The sequence below is a fragment of the Capra hircus genome, chromosome 23 (assembly GCF_001704415.2).
Source record: "Capra hircus breed San Clemente chromosome 23, ASM170441v1, whole genome shotgun sequence".
Taxonomy (NCBI): domain Eukaryota; kingdom Metazoa; phylum Chordata; class Mammalia; order Artiodactyla; family Bovidae; genus Capra; species Capra hircus.
The window spans coordinates 5,239,144-5,256,958 of record NC_030830.1 but is presented as its reverse complement, the minus strand read 5'-3'; the positions used below and the strand labels follow the sequence as shown (position 1 = coordinate 5,256,958).

The following is a 17,815-nucleotide window of genomic DNA, read 5'->3' as shown; positions in this document are numbered from 1 at the left end:
AGCAATGGTACTCAATTCTAAGATGGAGAAGGTTCTCAGGAAGCACACCCTAGTCCAGCAGGAAAAAAAATATCCGAGATTAAGAGGGAACCAGATGCTAGATCTGCTTTGCTGCTTATCTAATAGGAGACCCTCTGGGCTGTAAAACAGGAAGCTTGGGCTACAATGATCTCTGGGATTCCTTCTCAGTCTAAAATTCTAGCCTGGTGGGTCTGGTCAAGCCATGGGTGACTACTGGTTCTGAGTACCTGCAGAAACCTGGGTGTTCTCTCACCTTTCAGACCCTCAGGAGCTCCCCGAAAAAAATCCCCAAACCACAAAAGAGCAGAGAATTGAGCTCATAAAGACACATGTATATCATCAAACTTGTGAGCAAAAGCTGATTTATTTTTCTCAATTAATGTCAGCAATCAAACCCATCCTCCACAGCCAGCCAAGAAGCAATAGAAGTTGGCTGTGAAGTCGCACACTTACTTGCACACCCACACCCACACCACCTGACAACCTGTTTGCCATTTTTCTTATTTGAAGCGGAGAGTTTGCTCCCAGCCACCATTGGTTTCTTGGTAAGCAGGTCCCAGCCTGTGGATATTTCTGTCCTGCGTCGACCTCAAAAATCAGGGGTAAATATATAGCATTTGTTCTAGGGCAGGCAGAAAGCCAGCACTTGAAGAACCACTTCTTTAATCTCAGCTATGCTCTCCATATCGTGTTACAAAATCTAGTTACATAGAAAAATTCTTCCGACATCCAAATACCCAGATTTGTTGGGATTTCCCTGGTGGCACAGTGGATAAGAATCCGCCCACCAATGCAGAGAACACAGGTTCGATCCCTGGTCTGGGAAGATTCCACAGGCCTCGGAACAGCTAAGCCTGAGAGCTACAGCTACTGAGCCCGCATGCCGCAACTACTGAAGTCCATGCACCTAGAACCTGTGCCCCGAAACTAAAGAAGCCACCACAATGAGAAGCCCCAGCACGGCCACCAAGAGTAGCCCCCACTCTCTGCAACTAGAGAAAGCCCACGTGCAGCAACTGAGAGCCAGGGCAGCCAAAAATTAATAAATTAATTAAAAATATCCAGGTTTGCAGTGAGCATCAGGTCTGTCTTCTCACTGGCTCTCAAGAACTAATGCCCCTTTGGTCTGTGAACCACAAAGTCATGCTGGGTTCTGAACCACCCCTTACCAAAGTGGAGGAGGCCAACGTGGAAGGAACCAAACCTGGGCGCCTCCTGGGCCACCATGCCCGGGGCACAGCCGCACCGTGCATGTCAGGGCCACTGCAGGTCAAAGAGCACCTCTGAGTGCCCAAGGCCACATTTTTTAAAAGCACCTTCCATTCAGGAATGAACATCTTAGAGGATGTGAGAACTTGGAGCCAAGTAGGTGACATGAATATTCAGAGAAAGTCCAAGACACTGGTGTGAGCTTTGTGATCATCATAGGGGTTCAGAAGCACTTTCCAGGATATGTAAATCTTTGACTGAAATTCGGTCCCAGTGCAGAGGGACCTTTGGTGGACACTCTCCCCAGAGGTCAGGAAACACGACTAGGGACTATAGTATTCCTAGACACCTCGCTGTTCTGCAGCTGGTTCAGGGCACCTAATGAAAAGTGTGTCAGGTCGCAATGGGAAAATATTACTGAGAAAAAAACCTTAGATGCGCTCTGCATCATATCTTCTGACTCCTAAACCTGAAAGCCTTGTATCTACTACTTAATCTCCAGAGGATTCAGCTCTTTAAAAAATTCCACATTCCAGATGTCATCTGATGAAAGAATCCAGGTCTAAACCAAGTATTCCAGGAATCAAAACCCAGACACTTGCAGATATCCAGGGTTTTGGACCGTGACTGTGTCCTTCTTTGGGGAAATCTCACATCCCACTATATCCTAAAGATGGGAGCAGGAGAAAGCCAAAGCGGTTTGATGGCTCTCAGACTGGAGCTGATTATTTGTTTAGCTGAAGTAGAGCTGATTTCACTTTTCACTTTCATGCATTGGAGAAGGAAATGGCAACCCACTCCAGTGTTCTCGCCTGGAGAATCCCAGGGACGGGGGAGCCTGGTGGGCTGCCGTCTCTGGGGTAGCACAGAGTCGGACACGACTGAAGCAACTTAGCAGCAGCAGCAGCAGAGTTGATTTACAACATTGTGTTAGGTTTCAGCTCTACAGCAAAGTGAGTTGGAGATATATATATCTACATGCTTGCGTGCATGTTAACTTGCTTCAGTCATGTCCGACTCTGCGACCCTGTGGACTGTAGCCTGCCACGCTCCTCTGTCCATGGAATTCTCCAGGCACAGATACTGGAGTGGGTTGCCATTTCCTCCTCCAGGGGATCTTCCCAACCCAGGGCTCGAACCGGCATCTCTTGAGTCTCCTACTGGCAGATGAGTTCTTTACCACTAGCACCACCTGGGAAGCTATATGTATACACGGGATCATACAGGGCTTCCCTGGTGGCTCAGATGGTAAGACTCTGCCTGCAATGCTGGAGACTTAGGTTGGTCAGGAAGATCCCCTGGAGAAGGGAATGGCTACCCACTCCAGTATTCTTGCCTGGAGAATCCCATGGACACACACACATAGGTGTGTGTATCTGTATTCTTTTTAAAATTCTTTTCCACTATAGGTTATTACAAGACATTGTATTCTAAAGCTCGTAATAAACTGTAATGGAAAAGACCTAAGCTGATTTTTGTTGGCAGACTAAAGACACCAGATCCTCTTGCTCTTCTCCCGTGTGTCCCGAGATCTCGCTCACGCTCATCCCCCAGCTACTTCCTTGGGGACCGATTTCCTTGACCATGACCGTTTCCTCCTTTGCTCTATGTGCATGTCCCTGCCGGAGTCCAGGGCTAGAGTCTGGAGGGGGGGCTGGGGTTGGGCGCAGGAAAGTCACGTTGTTGAGAATGTGGCGGCCCAAGGCCTTGGCAGGAGCTCCTGCGTGGTAAATATAGAACGAAGCCGAATAATAAGAGGAAGCTGGGCCATTGATGATGCTATCCGTCCAGGCGGGGTGGGGGGAGGGACGGGAGGATGACACACCAGTCATTGTGTCTCACTTCTCTTCAGAGAACGGCATAAATGGTCATGGAAATTATAAGTCACACCTCTCCGTATTTGGAAGATCATTTCCCTGGCAGTAGGAGTGATGCGCAACCGACGTTTTGGTAGCAGGGCAGGCGAGAGCGGGTCTGGAAGCCCAGTGTGGTCCAGAGCTCTGTGTACTTGCTGTGACGCCGGGCATTTTCCTCCCAGTCCTCAGGTACAGCCTGGGAACCCGGGGATCACAGCAGCCAAGCATTCTGGCAAAGCATGAATGGTGCTCAGTCACCCACCGGCAGGCCTTGGTTGCTGCACTGAAGGGAGAGAAAGGCTCTCACAGAAACCATTGTATTTAACCAGATGGGGACGCCGGCTCCTCTTGGCCTTCCTGTTTGCTCAGAGCTTCTGTGGCAGACGCAGGCGCCCCATCCTGTTTTAAGAGGCGCTTTCCTGCCGGCCGCCTCCCACGTTCTCTGGCCCTGAGGCTTAGTGACTTGGACGCACCGTTTATCTTTCTGGTCCTGGTGGTTCATCTCCCCACGTCCAAAATCTCCACTGCATACCTTGCAGACATCTCTAGAAAACCATTTCACCCTCTCTGTAGAGAACCAGAATCAGAGTCCATTTCAAGTTAGCAAACACAATGAGTGAGTATTTTGCTTCAGACACTGGTTCTGAAAATGCCCAAGGAAGAACAGCCTCCCTGAACTTAAGGAGTTCTTGGTCTTGAATGGGATGGTACAAGTCTGTTCAGTCACTGAGTCGTGTCTGATTCTTTGTGACCCCGTGGACTGCAGCAGGCCAGGCTCCCCTGTCCTCCGTTATCTCCTGGAGTTTGCTCAAGCTCATGCCCATTGAGTCGATGATGCCAACCAACCATCTCATCCTCTGTCGTCCCCTTCTCCTCCTGCCTTCAGTCTTTCCCATTGTCAGGGTCTTTTCCAATGACTTGGCTCTTTGAATCAGGTGCCCAAAGTATTGGAGCTTCAGCTTCAGCACCAGTCCTTCCAGTAAGTGTTCAGGGTTGGTTTCCTTTAGGATTGACTGGTTTGATCTCAAGAAATGCTATCACCAAGAACTAGAAAGGGAACCAACTTTGGGAAGAGAACTCTTCTGGTGATGTGGAAGATGGGTTTGGAGGTGGGAAGAAGTTGAATGCAAGAAAACCAGTTGGGAAGCAGTTGCCGTACCTGCCCTCTCCTCCCTTCCCACCAAAAATAAGTCACTGGTGGCCTGAGCAGGGAGCGGCAGTGAGGAGGATGAGCAGGTCCCAGCTGATTGGGGTTCGGGTTGTGGAGTGACTCAGCAAACCTCTGAGGCTCCAGTCTTGGGCAGCTATGTGCCTGCTGTTCACTGAGAGAGACCAGGAGAAGGGGGCTTTGGCACTTGGATGTGAAGTGAAGATGCTCGCGAGATGATGGGAAGTACGGGACTGGAGAGGAGAGGGAATATCGAGGCTGGAGCTGTGGATCTGAGTGTCACCTGGGTGTTTAGATGCCATCAGCATGAATGAGATGTCCTGTAGAGAGCGAGCTCAGAAAGAACAGAGATCCTTTTGGAACATGACCACTAAAAGGATAGGGGGGATAAAATAGGGGCTTGCCTGGTGGTCGAGGGGTGAGGCTCTGCACTTCCTCTGCATAGGGTACAGGTTCAACCCCTGGTCGGGGAACTAAGATCCTGCATGTTGCGCTGCTAAATAAATTTATGCGGCTAAATAAATTAATAATAAACCTTAAAAAAACTTTTTTTAATGGCCTGTGGAAGAGAAGGAAAATGACTGGTTTTGAGCTCAAGGGAAGAAGGAGAACCAGGATGGGGAGCATAGAAGCCCAAGACAGTTTCAAGTAAGGCCAGGGTGGGGTCAGCGCCACAGGCTGAGATGATTAGAGTCCCTCAAATAGGATTTATGACTCTAAATGCAGATTTCCCATCCTAATTAGAACCACAGCTTTTGTAGCACATGCCTCTGACTTTATTAAATACCATCCTAATTCTCGAGCTGGAGACAAGAGGCCCGCATTCTTAGCTCAGCTCTCTGACCGTCTTGCCAGGTGACTTGGCAAATCATTAACGTCTGGGGCCTCGTTTTTCTCATTTGTAAAGTGAACAAGTTGGACTGTAATTGTTTGATGTTCTGGCTTTCGAGTTCTGTGCCCCGACCGTGTTGGTGCTTTGCCAAGCTCTAGCCGCGTTTCTAACTGCCAGCCTCTGGAGGCTAACCATCCAGCTGGATATAAAATTACATAGCTCTCTTATCTTCCCTTGATGTGTTTCTGTGTTGACCTTTCCTGCCCTGGAGATAAATATCCCAGGGAGTGGGCGAAGCAGTAGGTCTTGACCAGGCAAACTGTCTTGCCTGGGTTTTTGTGAGATATGCAGAGATACCTTCTGACTTTGTGGCCTTCATGGAACCAGTGAGAGAAAGGTTCCCTCCAGCTTTTCCTTGCCAGGGACATTAACTCTTCACCTGCCTGTCTGTGAGTTGCCTGTACACTTTTGAATGAGATGGTTCCTGTTCTGGTTGAAGCTAATTTTGCTATTATCTTCTTACTAAATTCTTGCCTCAACATATCGAGTGTTTTCAAAAGTCAAGCTCCTCTTTGCCCATGTTTTTCCACATTTTCTGATGGGTGGTACTCTTCTGGAACCTCATAAAAATTTTCCAGAAATACCATTGTTGTTTATTCGCTAAGTCATGTCTGACTCTCTGAGACCCCGTGGACTGTAACCCACCAGACTCTTCTGTCCGTGGGGTTTTCCAGGCAAGAATGCTGGAATGGAATACTGTTTCCTTCTCCAGGGGATCTTCCTGACCCAGGGATTAAACCCATGTCTCCTGCATTGGCAGGCAGGTTCTTTACCACTGAGTCACCTGGGAAACTTTTATTATTTCACTTTGTCTCAGAAGGTCTCTTGAATCAACCAATGATTTCACTTTTGTTGTTTGTAGGCAAATACTCAACAAGAGGTTGCAGTGACCAGAACTCATTCTTAATTCAGAGAAATACTGCTTCAAGATATGATTCTCTTGAAGTGTAATTATGAGCAAGAGAAACATCAGATGTATAGAGAAGTATATATAATAACATCACGAACCCTTGATTGTGAACTGAGGAGGTAACCTACTAGGAAGCTTACCATCAAAGCACCATCAACACATTAAACAGTCATCACTGCTTCCCAAGTCTCCCACTATGTTCAAGGACTGACTTGAATGAACTCATTTAATCCTCACTGCAAATCCATGACATAGGGATGTTATCCTCATTCTCATTTTACAGATGAGGAAGTTCTGGTGCAAAGGTTGAGGGGAGTAATCTGCCCAAGTCACACAGCCAAGACCCCAAACCCCAAGAATTGACTTATTCCCTAGACATGACAAAAAGAATCGTCGTCTTCAAAGCTTTACTGTAAAACGGAAAGGAGCCCAGTTTGCAGAACAGTATGAACTAGAGCTAAGGTGGCCTGGAAGGAGAACTGGGCCAAGAGACCACAGTTCTGTTCCCATCTCGGACTCCACCGATGTGTGGCCTTGGGCAGATGATAAACTGTCCCCTTCTGCCAGATGTGTTTCCTCATCTGTGGAACAGGGAGGCCGGGTCCAAGTGTCCTCCGAAGGTCCTCTGAAGGAGCTGTAACCCCTCTGTGTGTGAGGCTGCTGGCTCCCTGTAGCTCGTGCAGGTAGTAATTAACTTATTCCCGTTAGGCCGAGGCTGAGAAGAACTCTCAGTGTTGAGGCACCAGGCTGGCAGGGGAGCCTCACCGGACTCCCTGAATCCAGTCTCTGTGGGCACGGAGGAGGAACTAGTCAGAAGACACCCACGGTGCGTCCACAAGCGGCTCCCTGGGTTTTCCACGAGAAGCGGCTCTGGCAGCCTGTCTAGAAACCTGAACGTGCGGCTTAGCTGGTGGTGGTGGAGGGTCATGGGGGCAAGAGGCAGAGACCATCTAGACTAGCCTTCATGCGGGGATTGCTAGCCGCCTCGAGCTGGTTGTGGCCCGTAGCTCCATTTCAGTGCCTCCCGGAGCTCCACAGCCGTGCCCAACTCCAGATGCCTGGAGCTCATGTATGCAAATGAGGCTTGTGGTCTTTCACGCTTCTAGTCTCCTCTGTTTCTGTTTTTGATTTTTGGCCACGAGCAACATAGGGGACCTTAGTTGCCCAGTCAGAGATGGAAACCAGGCCGCCTGCATTGGAAGGGAGAGTCTTATCCACTGGACCACTGGGGAAGTCCCTGTTCTGTTTCTTTTCTTTCCCTTCTTGATCACCAGTATCAAGCTCTGGACCCTCAACTCCCATAGATCTGGTTCCAACCCTGTCACTCCTGATGTCAGGAGGCATTAGGGCCTCCTTGCCAGCCATTCCCAGTCCTTGAATGGGCCCTGGAGAAAGGGACAGAGTCCAGGGTGGTCAGCCTTCTCCCTGCTCTGTCACCTCAGGACAGTTTTGGTGGAGTCACGTATGGATGTGAGAGCTGGGCTATAAAGAAAGCTGAGCACAGAAGAATTGATGCTTTTGAACTGTGGTGTTGGAGAAGACTCTTCAGAGTCCCTTGGACAAGGAGATCCAACCAGTCCATCCTAAAGGAGATCGGTCCTGAATGTTTATTGGAAGGACTGATGTTGAAGCTTTGGCCACCTGATGCAAAGAGATGACTCATTTGAAAAGACCCTGATGCTGGGAAAGATTGAAGTCCAGAGGAGAAGGGGACAACAGAGGATGAGATGGTTGGATGGCATCACCAACTCAATGGACATGAGTCTGAGTAAACTCCGGGAGTTGGTGATGGACAGGGAGGCCTGGCATGCTGTGGTCCATGGGGTCACAAAGAGTTGGACACGACTGAGCAACTGAACTGAACTGAACTGACTGAATTTCCTTCCCATCATTTAGATACAGAGGAAAAGAGTCTTGTCTTCTTCAACTCAATGAATTTTCTTTCAAGGACAGATCACCCACAAGATGGGAGAAGAGAAACGTAAGAGATTTTTGGGTTAGGACTCATCCTTAAATGGTTCCTCACAACATGTTACAGTGCTGCGTGTTTTTATTTTTTGTGTGTGTGAACCTTTGTTAGAAGGAACCCGAAGCTTCCTAGAATATAAATACCAAGTACAACTTTCACCTGGAACACAAACCCCTCAGTATCCTTCAACTTCCCTTTTCTGCCCTCCTGTCTACATTACAGGCTTCCTGGATCAGAAGACCGTCAAGAACAAGGACTGCAGTCTTATTGTTAAAGAGCATCACCAGGCTTCCTGGGCACTGAGTTCCAGGGCTTCATCTCCTTTCCTCAGGTTAAGCCGTTGCACTGTACTCAGAGGAGCTTGGTTAACAGAGTAAAAGTAGGAACCTCCCCAACCACTGAGCAGGGGACAGACCCACGGCACAGGACCTGTGGTTATGGGGCATAGTACAGGGGGAGATGGTGCGTGCATGTCAGTGATGAAGGGCTGAAAAGGAGGAGGCTGAAAGATCAAATCCACATTTTTAGAGAAGAAAACACAGGGGCAGAAATCCAGACAACAACAGCCCCAAATTCCACGGGTATGTCGTCAGAGCACACTCCATCCAATCGGCAGTCTTTTCTCCCACAGCCGATCATCATCACCCCAACATCGAGGGCATCCCGACTGTCTAGTGAAGCACTGAAGAGACCGTTTTGAGTTTTCCGATGGCTGGAGATGAATTTGCAACGTTCCAGGGCTCTGTGTGTGCTGGGAAGGAGCCGGCATCGGGGTGGGGAAGGCTACCCTCATGCCTCGAGACGTGACTGATGCCAAGAAATGAAATCGCCCAGCCTTTGAAAGACTTCCAAGAACGTCGGCATGTCCTGCCTACCCGCTCCCCGCCGAATGCCTGCTTTGGCTGGCTGCTCCGTACTGAAAGTGCCAGACGGGCCTTCACACAAAGAGAGAAAGTGTCTGGGGCCCATGAAAGGGGAAGGCAGAGCCTTTCCGATGTGAATGGTGAGATTCAAGGAGGAGGAAATAAAGTGGCGGGGTGAGGAGGGGCCCTCAGGAAAGGTGGGAACAAAGCACCAGAGGGGACGGGGCGGCCTCTGCCTGCCCACGTGGGGTAACCTCTTTGGAGCTCCGCATGCTCGGGTCTGGAGGTGTGGACCACCGTCACTGCACTCTGCACAGGATTATCATGGAAACATCCCCCGCTTGTAGAGTCTCCCTGTATCCAAGGACCTCTTGATCAACTGAGAGTAAGAATTGTTAAGGCCCGCCAAGGCAGAGATCAGTGTACTTCTGTTTCCATTTTAATACTGGATATAAACGCCATTTGTGCTGTTTGTCTGGGGGGATGTTCTTTGACTCTCTTTACCTCCAGTATACTTTTAAAAAATGTCTGTTGCAGTCCATTTGAATATCTTGGAATATATTTTTCTTCCTTCGGCTGGATTGGAGCAAGGAAGAAAAATGCTTTGTAGAGTGAACTGCTCTCCAGCTCCTTCGCCGAGCTCCTCGTAATTCCCTTGGCACAGCCTCTGCTGTTGGAACACAGCACTCGGTGGTGTTCCGAGCTTTTCCGAGGAGGCGGTCTGATGTCATTGGTGGCAGACACAGTACGTATGGATCTGTCTTTTGTCTGCACCATCTGTTTTTCTCCTTACAGCCCATTGTTTGGATCCTCCTCTTTCCAGGAAGTGTGCCTCTCCATCAGAGCACGGGCTTAGGTGTTTCAGGGACTCAGTTCCTCTGCTAACCTGCGTTCCCCCTCTCTTCTTTCCTGCCTAGAATCTTATGGCCCGAGCCTTGTACGACAATGTCCCGGAGTGTGCCGAGGAGCTGGCTTTCCGCAAGGGAGACATCCTGACTGTCATCGAGCAGAACACAGGAGGACTGGAGGGATGGTGGCTCTGCTCCTTACACGGCCGGCAGGGCATTGTCCCCGGCAACCGGGTGAAGCTTCTGATTGGCCCAGTGCAGGAGACCTCCTCCAATCAGGACCTGCCCACTTCGGGACTGGGGCCACCGCCCTTTGGCCAACAGAAGCTCTATCAAATACCAAACCCACAGGGCGCCCCTCGAGACACCATCTACCAAGTGCCGCCTTCCTACCAAAATCAGGGAATTTACCAAGTCCCCACCGGCCATGGGACCCAGGAACAAGATCTGTATCAAGTGCCACCCTCAGGGCAGAGAGGCGCTGGGGGCGCTAACGGTCCCCACCTAAGTAAAAAGGTGAGTGAACAACAGCTGGATTTCTCTTCTTATTTAATTTTTTCCATTGCAATCAAAATATGTGTCTATGTGCTCCTAAAATAAGAACTTGGAGCTTCCAAGAAGCCGTCGAAGAAGTAAGTAAATCTTCCAAGAAGTAAGAATGTCTGAATCCTCTAGCTTGCACATTTTTTTGACAGGGGAAGTCATTTTTCCATTCATTGGTCAGTAAAACCTTCTTGAACACCCACCCCATGCCAAGTACTGTTGATCCATAGCCCTTACAGGTTCCCGAGTTGTGCCAGGTTATACCGCGTTGTCAAGTGTTTCCATCTTTCTGATAGACCTGCTTTTACGCGTGGGCTCTGCACTCCACAGTCCAGTCTTTTCTCTTTCTCCCTTGAGTAGTACAAGGCACCATACTTTGCACAAGCATAGTGAAGCAGCAAGGACTCTCCTTTCACTAAAAGCTCGATTATGACCCCACCGGCCATGACGCCACACGGCTGGATGCACGAACCCACGAGAAGTCGAGGCCGCAAGGAAGGGGGAGTGGGTGAAGCCAGCCACCGTGTTCTGGAGAGCCATCAGCCTCAAGGTCGACTCACTTAACACACAGACTAGTGAATTCAGAGAAGAGCCAGCCTCTTGTCCTTTTAGTAGTTCCTATAACAATGCCTGAGGCGGTGGGTAAAAATAGTGGAGCTAGGGTATTTGGGAAGGCATCATACTAAAAAAAAAAAAGATGAGGGCACTGCCTTGGTGGTCCAATGGTTAAGGCTTCGCCTTCCAATGCAAGGGTGCATGCAGGTTCTGTCCCTGGTCAGGGAACTAAGATTCCCACATGCCTCTCAGATAAGAAAAAACAAACAAACAAACAAACATGAAACAGAAGCAAGATTGTAGCAAATTCAATGAAGGCTTTAAAAATGGTCCACATCAAAAAATCTTAAAAAAAAGAAAGACCTCTTCAGCACTCTCTGTAATTCCACATGCTGTAAGAATTTGAGATAAGTAGACCATTGAAGGAGTTTTAAGCATCTAGCATAGTTTCGATGCTTGTGATAGCGTGATGGATCCAAGAGGGAATGTGGCCTCCACAACACTTACACTGTAGCGAGAGACGTCATAGTCATGGGCATAAGTTGCTCAGTCATGTCCGACTCTTTGGGACTCCATGGACTGTAACCTACCAGGCTCCTCCGTCCATGGGATTTTCCAGGCAAGAGTACTGGAGTGAATTGCCACTGCCTTCTCCAGGAGATCTTCCCAACCCAGGGATTGAACCCTGGTCTCCCACATTGTAGGCAGACGCTTTACCATCTGAGCCACCAGGGAGACATCAGCCAACACCAAATGTCAGGTGGGGAAACGGCTGTGAAGACAATAATGGCCGTGAACTTGTGTGTGTGTGTGTGGAGGTGGGTGGGAGTAGGAGCCAACTGGAAGATGAAACTTCTATGCACTTCACAAGGGAGGGCGTTTCTGTTTGGTTTACTGGCAAATTCCAAGGATCTGCAGTGGGTCCTGTGAAGTCTTGGTATTAAGAAGGGGCTCATTTAACAGAATGAGAAAAGATCACTGAGTTATGAATGAAAGGATGCAGCTAGACACCAGAAAGAGCTTGCTGATGCGGAGAACGTGATGTGTACATACACCCTGCCTCAAAAAACCCAGTACAAGAGTCTGAGTTTATAATCCCAGGTAGATAATGGAATGTCTATTTGCATGATAGTGGAATCCTCTGTTGGGAAAAAAAAAAAAAAGTAGGGGGATTTACTGTTGGAATCTTTTAAATTACAAAGCCACGAATGTAAGCACAGATGTCGCACAAGCCTGGTGTAGGATGGATTCCTCAAGGAGTGAACAGTTTTCCAACTTGTATATTGTCCAGGATGACGATCCCAGTCTAGAGGTCATGGATGGCATCTGTGACCTTTCATAGTCCTTCTTATCCCAGGGATTTTAAATTCAAAGGGAGAGTCAAGCCAGGCCTGTATCTTCTGGAGATAAGGGAGAGAAAGAATGCTTGAAAGGTGTAACTATAAATAAATAACTTCTCTCATTCTTGGTCCTGGCTGTGGCATCTTAAAAATAGCCCTCCCTCATCAGAGCTGGTGTGAGCAGGTGGGGGTGCTGTGGCAGGACAGGAAATGCTTGGCTGAAAGGTGGTGGGGTCTGAGCGTCCATCACAGTTTATTTTGGCAGGAAGGTGTTTTCATTTTCGGACTGAAACCTTTTTAGGCCCGAGCCTGAAAAGTCTGAAACTTGGGACTTCTCCCCGTTGTGTAACTGTTCCGCAGCTTGACTCCTGAACCCTCTGTCCATTTAAAGGGGAGAGATTTTGATGCACCTTCCCTTGGATGGAGGTCGGGGTGCTGAGGTTACCCTTGGGCACTTGTTGTTGTTGTTGTTTTAATTCTGAAATCAGTGGTTAAGCAAGAGGCATGTGCTTCCATAGGAGGAAGTCGGATTCTGGAAGGGCACACGCTCTGCCAGCCCTTCGTGGAGGATGCTGCAAACCTGGGGGAGGTTTCCCTCGCACAGGGGCAGACAAACCCCCGAGGGTGGAGCTTCGAGCCGTCCAGGTCTGAGGCTGTTCACGTCCGGAGGCAGGAGGCATAGCCCGGGCTCTTCTCAGCCACACACCCGGTGAGACCCCTGGCCTCACCTCGAGTCGTCAATGCCACTGGCTCTGGGCTGCCACCTCCATGCTGCCCACTGGACCACTCGCTCGTACCCCACGGGAGTGGGCTTGTCCTCTTCTTGTCTTTCCTGTCCCTCCCTCCATGCCTCCTGCTCTTTCTCTCTCGCCCCTTTTTTCTTCCCTCCTTTCTTCCTTTGTTGTAGTGAGGAGAGCTGACTGCTAACAGGTCATTTTAATCTTCTGAGTACCAACAGCTGCTTTAAAAACTGCCATCAGGACTTCCCTGATGGTCCAGTGGTCCCCCTTCCAGTGCAGGGGGCGAGAGTTTCATCCCTGGTCAGGGAACTAAGATCCCATATGCTGTGTAGCATAGACAGAAAATATAAATAAATCAAATAAGAAGAATAATTTTAAAAAAACTTATGTCAGCATCTCCCTCAGTTACAGAATCCTTGTCTGTGATGGTCTGTTACTGTATCTAGTTGAAAAGTAACTTTATGATTGATTATTTCAAAGAATGAAACATGAAATACAATTTTGCTTACACTCAGCTTTCTCACGTTAAAGTGAGAAGATAATCTTTTGTGGAAAAATTTAAAATCATTGAATTAATTCCTGACACTTGAGGGAAAGAGGTATGATTTTCTTTTCCCATAGCACACACATATTAACTCTTTCTTTAACTTATTTTGTTAAAAACATATACACCCATCTGGTCTGAGCTTTGGCCACAGACTTTTCTTCAATTTTTGAAGCTAGTAGGAAAAAAACAAATACTCATTCTTCCTTCAAATTTTCAGTGTGAGAAAAATACTGGTATATTTATATGCTACCCTGAAGCTAATTGATAGTATCTTTGTCACTTTGGGATTTAGAAGAATAAAGCAAAACGTTTTTTTGTGCTTGTTAAAAAACAAATCTCCTCTGACTCAGGAGCTTCTCACTGGGTGAGAATCATACTGATGACTTCAGCCAAGGCCCCAAGAGTTTATCTCAGTACTTGGAAGGATGTACCGAGATGAACCCCCTGCAGGGGTTTTGTTTGTTTGAGTTCTCATTGGATAGTTCTCATTTCCTGACTTAACTAAATAGCCCCATATCCACTTTTCTCTTTTAATTTCCTGGCTGCAAAATGGTGGTGAACCCAGAACTGGCCATTCCTGGTGGCTTACGCTCTAGTCCTTACAATCTCTTAAAGGAGAGAAAGAAGAGGCAGTGGAATCTGGCTCTGAACCACTGAAGTGTAGTTTTAAAATCTGAAACCACTGGAGTGTGGTTTAAAATTTACCTGTCAGCAAGGAAGAGAGGGAAGGTGAGTTGAAATGCAGGTTCCCAGGCCCGGGGGAAGCTGGGAATTTTGGGAAGCTCCTGGGATAGCCGAGGAAGGTGGTCCAGGACTGCCCTTGGAGACGAGCTGTGACGGGGCCACGAAGGAGGCTGGACGTGTTCCAACCTGTGATTTGGGACTTTCCACAGTTAAAGATTTCCTTGACGCTGCTATAGCCTGTGGGCTTCAGAAGTTTTATCCACCAGAGTTTTTTCTACTAATGAATCATTCAGAAAAAAAAAAAAAAAAGAGTGAATTCTGCCTTGTATCAATTCAGCCTTGCTCTCTGGGAAACTCCAGTCCCCACCCCGCTTCCTGCATCCCATCCACAGAAAATGACATTCATCACTTATTAAATCAGTGGTTAGAGAAAGAAAGAAAATCATATCATCCCCACCCTTTCCTGAAAGAAGACAGCATGAGTGTTGTGAAAAGAGCATGGGCTCTGGGGGAGGTCAACTCCTGGTTCTGTTTCTCTGTAGCTGTAAATCTCTTGACAAGTGACCGAACTTCTTTAGACTTTAGTTTCCTCGTCTGTCAAATGGGAATAGTCATAGGCCCTGCTAGGGCTGCTGCAAGAATGAAATGACGCACAGCATGGAGAGGGCTGGGCAAGGGATTTGCAGAGCAGGGCCTTAAAAAACCAGTGCCTCTCCCTGGCATTTTTCTTTCCTTTCTCAGATACTCTGCACTGAATATGCAAATACTTTACTGCTAGTGTATATGCTGTTCCCATTGATTGTGTGGCTCTTTCTTTGGCTCTCCAGAAATTTTGCACAGAGTGGAAAGAACTCCCCAGATTACCTGGAAACCATACACATTGACACCTTGACTTAATTTCATTGGTCTCTTTCACACTGGGTTTTGTGTGCAGGGCCGCTATATCCATTAGGCACTGTGGGCAGAATGCCCAGTGTCTACGGGAACCTTGGAGCACTGAATAAAAAATTTTGGCTCCAAAATACAAAAAGTGCAAAATAGAAATTAATAGAAATTAGTAAACATTTAGACAAATGTGCCAGAAACAACACAATGTCAACCTCATTAATTGTTCCATTTAGATGTCATAACTATTTCATTACATGTGAAAGCAATCTGTAGGTTAGATTCTTCTCACTTTGCAAGAGACTTCTAAATATGCTCTGTGATTGCCAAGAACTCACAGACATTTCTAAATTCAATGAATTACTCATAGTCCAAGCTTTTGAAAAGCTGAATTATATTTTTTAAAAGTGTCCTCGATTTTTTCAAGGCAAAATTGTCCTTAATATGGGGCTCTGTGGTTTAGAGGGGATGATTTAGACCCACACTTTAAAAGCACAAGGTCTACAAAGGTCTAAGAGGTAGATTTCTCTGCCTCAGAGCTCAAAACCTGCCACCTGAGTTCACCCATTTTCTGCCTGATCTTCACAGGGAATTATGTGTGTTTCTCTGAGTCTTTGAACATATCGCTTTTATTCTAACTGGTGGATTTAGATTTCCTTTGCATCTTTCTCATATCAGTTTTGGGCTAAATTGTAAATTCCATTAAGGCAGGCAGAGGCCATGGCTGGCTCTCTTTTTTTTAACTTTTTATTTTGTATGGGGGTATAACTGATTAACAATGCTGTGATAGTTTCAGGTGAACAGTGAAGGGACTCAGCCATGCGTATGCATGTATCCATCCTCCCCCAGACTGCCCTCCCATCCAGGCTGACGTGGCTGCCTCTGTACAGCATAGGCCAAGCTTCTAGCAAACCATTAGCACATAGATAACAGCCAGTGAGTGAATGCACAGGCAGAAGCAAGGAAGGAGGCATTTAATTTGAGTTGACCTTTAAATAAGCTGAACAGTGGCTCTGATCTTATCACCCCTTCACCAGCACACACAAGTCAGATCCTGCATCCAGTGCGTTAGTCTGTTACGACACATGTCAGATAATACACGGTCCTTTTCCCCCGGGAGGGTCTTGGAGAATGTCACCATCTGTCTTCTGTAATCATAACTATCTGTTCACAACCAGTGAGCATCCGAAGCATGACTGAGGTCACATTCAGCTTTTCTGAAGGCATAACTTGTATACATTTTGGAGAGTTTAGACAACAGGATAAGTTAAGACTTGTATAGTCTCGAAAGAGGAGAACCAAGCTGTTCCTACTGAGGAACAGAGCCTCCTTTGCGTATGCTGCCATTTACCACCTTCCCTTCTCTGTGCTACCCATGAACTCCTATTCATACTTTAAAACCCATTTCAATGTTCATCTCCTCTGGGAAGCTTTCTCTGCACCCCAGCAATTTCTCCTTTCTCGAGGCTCCCAAAATATGTTGTAAATTTCACCTAATCTTAAGGGAGCTCATGCATGTGTGCTAAGTCACTTCAATCATATCCGACTCTTTGAGACCAACCCCATGGTCTGTAGCCCAGCCAGGATCCTCTGTCCATGGGATTCTCCAGGCAAGAATACTGGAGTGGGCTGCCATGCCTTACTCCAGGGGATCTTCCTGACCCAGGGATCAAACCCAAGTCTCTTACATCTCCTGTACTGGCAGGCAAGTTCACTACCACCTTGGTAGTGGTCAGGCACATTGAAACAGCCCACCTTTATACTGTGTATGATAGACTAGGCTGGGGGACGTTCTGCTTCCGGGTAGCACGCAGAAAACTCAAGTAACCTTAAAGATTTATCTAAACCCCATGACAACATCCTTATAAAGACTACTTCCTACCTTCCACAATGAGACATGGCCCAATATTGGCAGGAAATGATTCAAAGACTTTAACCAGGTCTTCCAGGCCCATTCCTTGAAAGGTAATATAAGAACCATAAATAGTTGAAGCTACAATGTTTGTGCCTTCTTAGACGCTGAGTCATCATAAATTACACACACCCGCGCTCACACCCCCACAAAGCCTTTGGTTAGGGGGCAGAGGACTTCCCTTATTGGGATGTGAAGCATTGTGAAATCTGGTTGTCCAGGACAGCACTCAGATACCAGCCAGCTAGCTGCTATTAGCAGTATGACTCGTCTACCAACAAGTGAAGATAGATTAAAAGGAAACAGAGAAGATGAACTCGGACTCCACCTCACTTTCCTTTGTTCACTTCCTAGACAGACACATCGACACACACACACACAAAACCACACATACACACCCTGAATGATATTGGGGAGAATCAGAGTTTGACGAGGTAGAGGGTACCTTCAGTTTCTTCACTTATATTCAATAAAATATGACCCTGTTCTAGAATTGTGCATTTCTAGATAAAGATAGTTCTAATTTAATGATTTTCCCCTCAGTACTCTTGAGGGGTATGCAATGGCTCTTTGGGGTATGCAAAAAAGTGGACTTTCACCTAAAATCTCTACCTTCAAAGTCAAGATAAAATTTAAATCTTTAGGGACTTCCCTGGTGGTCCAGTGATTAAGGCATGCAGGGGGCTTAGGTCAGATCCCTAGTCAGGGAACTACGTCCCATATGCCCCAACTAAGATCTGATGCAACCAAATAAATTTTTTTTAACTTAAATCTTACACAAAATTAGAGGTCCTTGAGCATTTCAAGGACTCTGTGACATCACTTTAAAAATGAAAAGTATTTCTTCACCGTCAAGTCACCCACACCAGTGGG

General features: G+C 47.3%; 1 protein-coding gene across 1 annotated transcript in view; it reads left to right on the top strand.

Moving 5' to 3' along the window:
• Window positions 1-17,815, top strand: part of NEDD9 (neural precursor cell expressed, developmentally down-regulated 9) — a 53,277-nt gene that overhangs the window by 11,323 nt on the left and 24,139 nt on the right. The window contains exon 2 of the mRNA XM_018039015.1: window positions 9,806-10,252. Coding sequence (XP_017894504.1) covers window positions 9,806-10,252 — 447 coding nt within the window. The remainder of the gene's footprint in view (window positions 1-9,805; window positions 10,253-17,815) is intronic.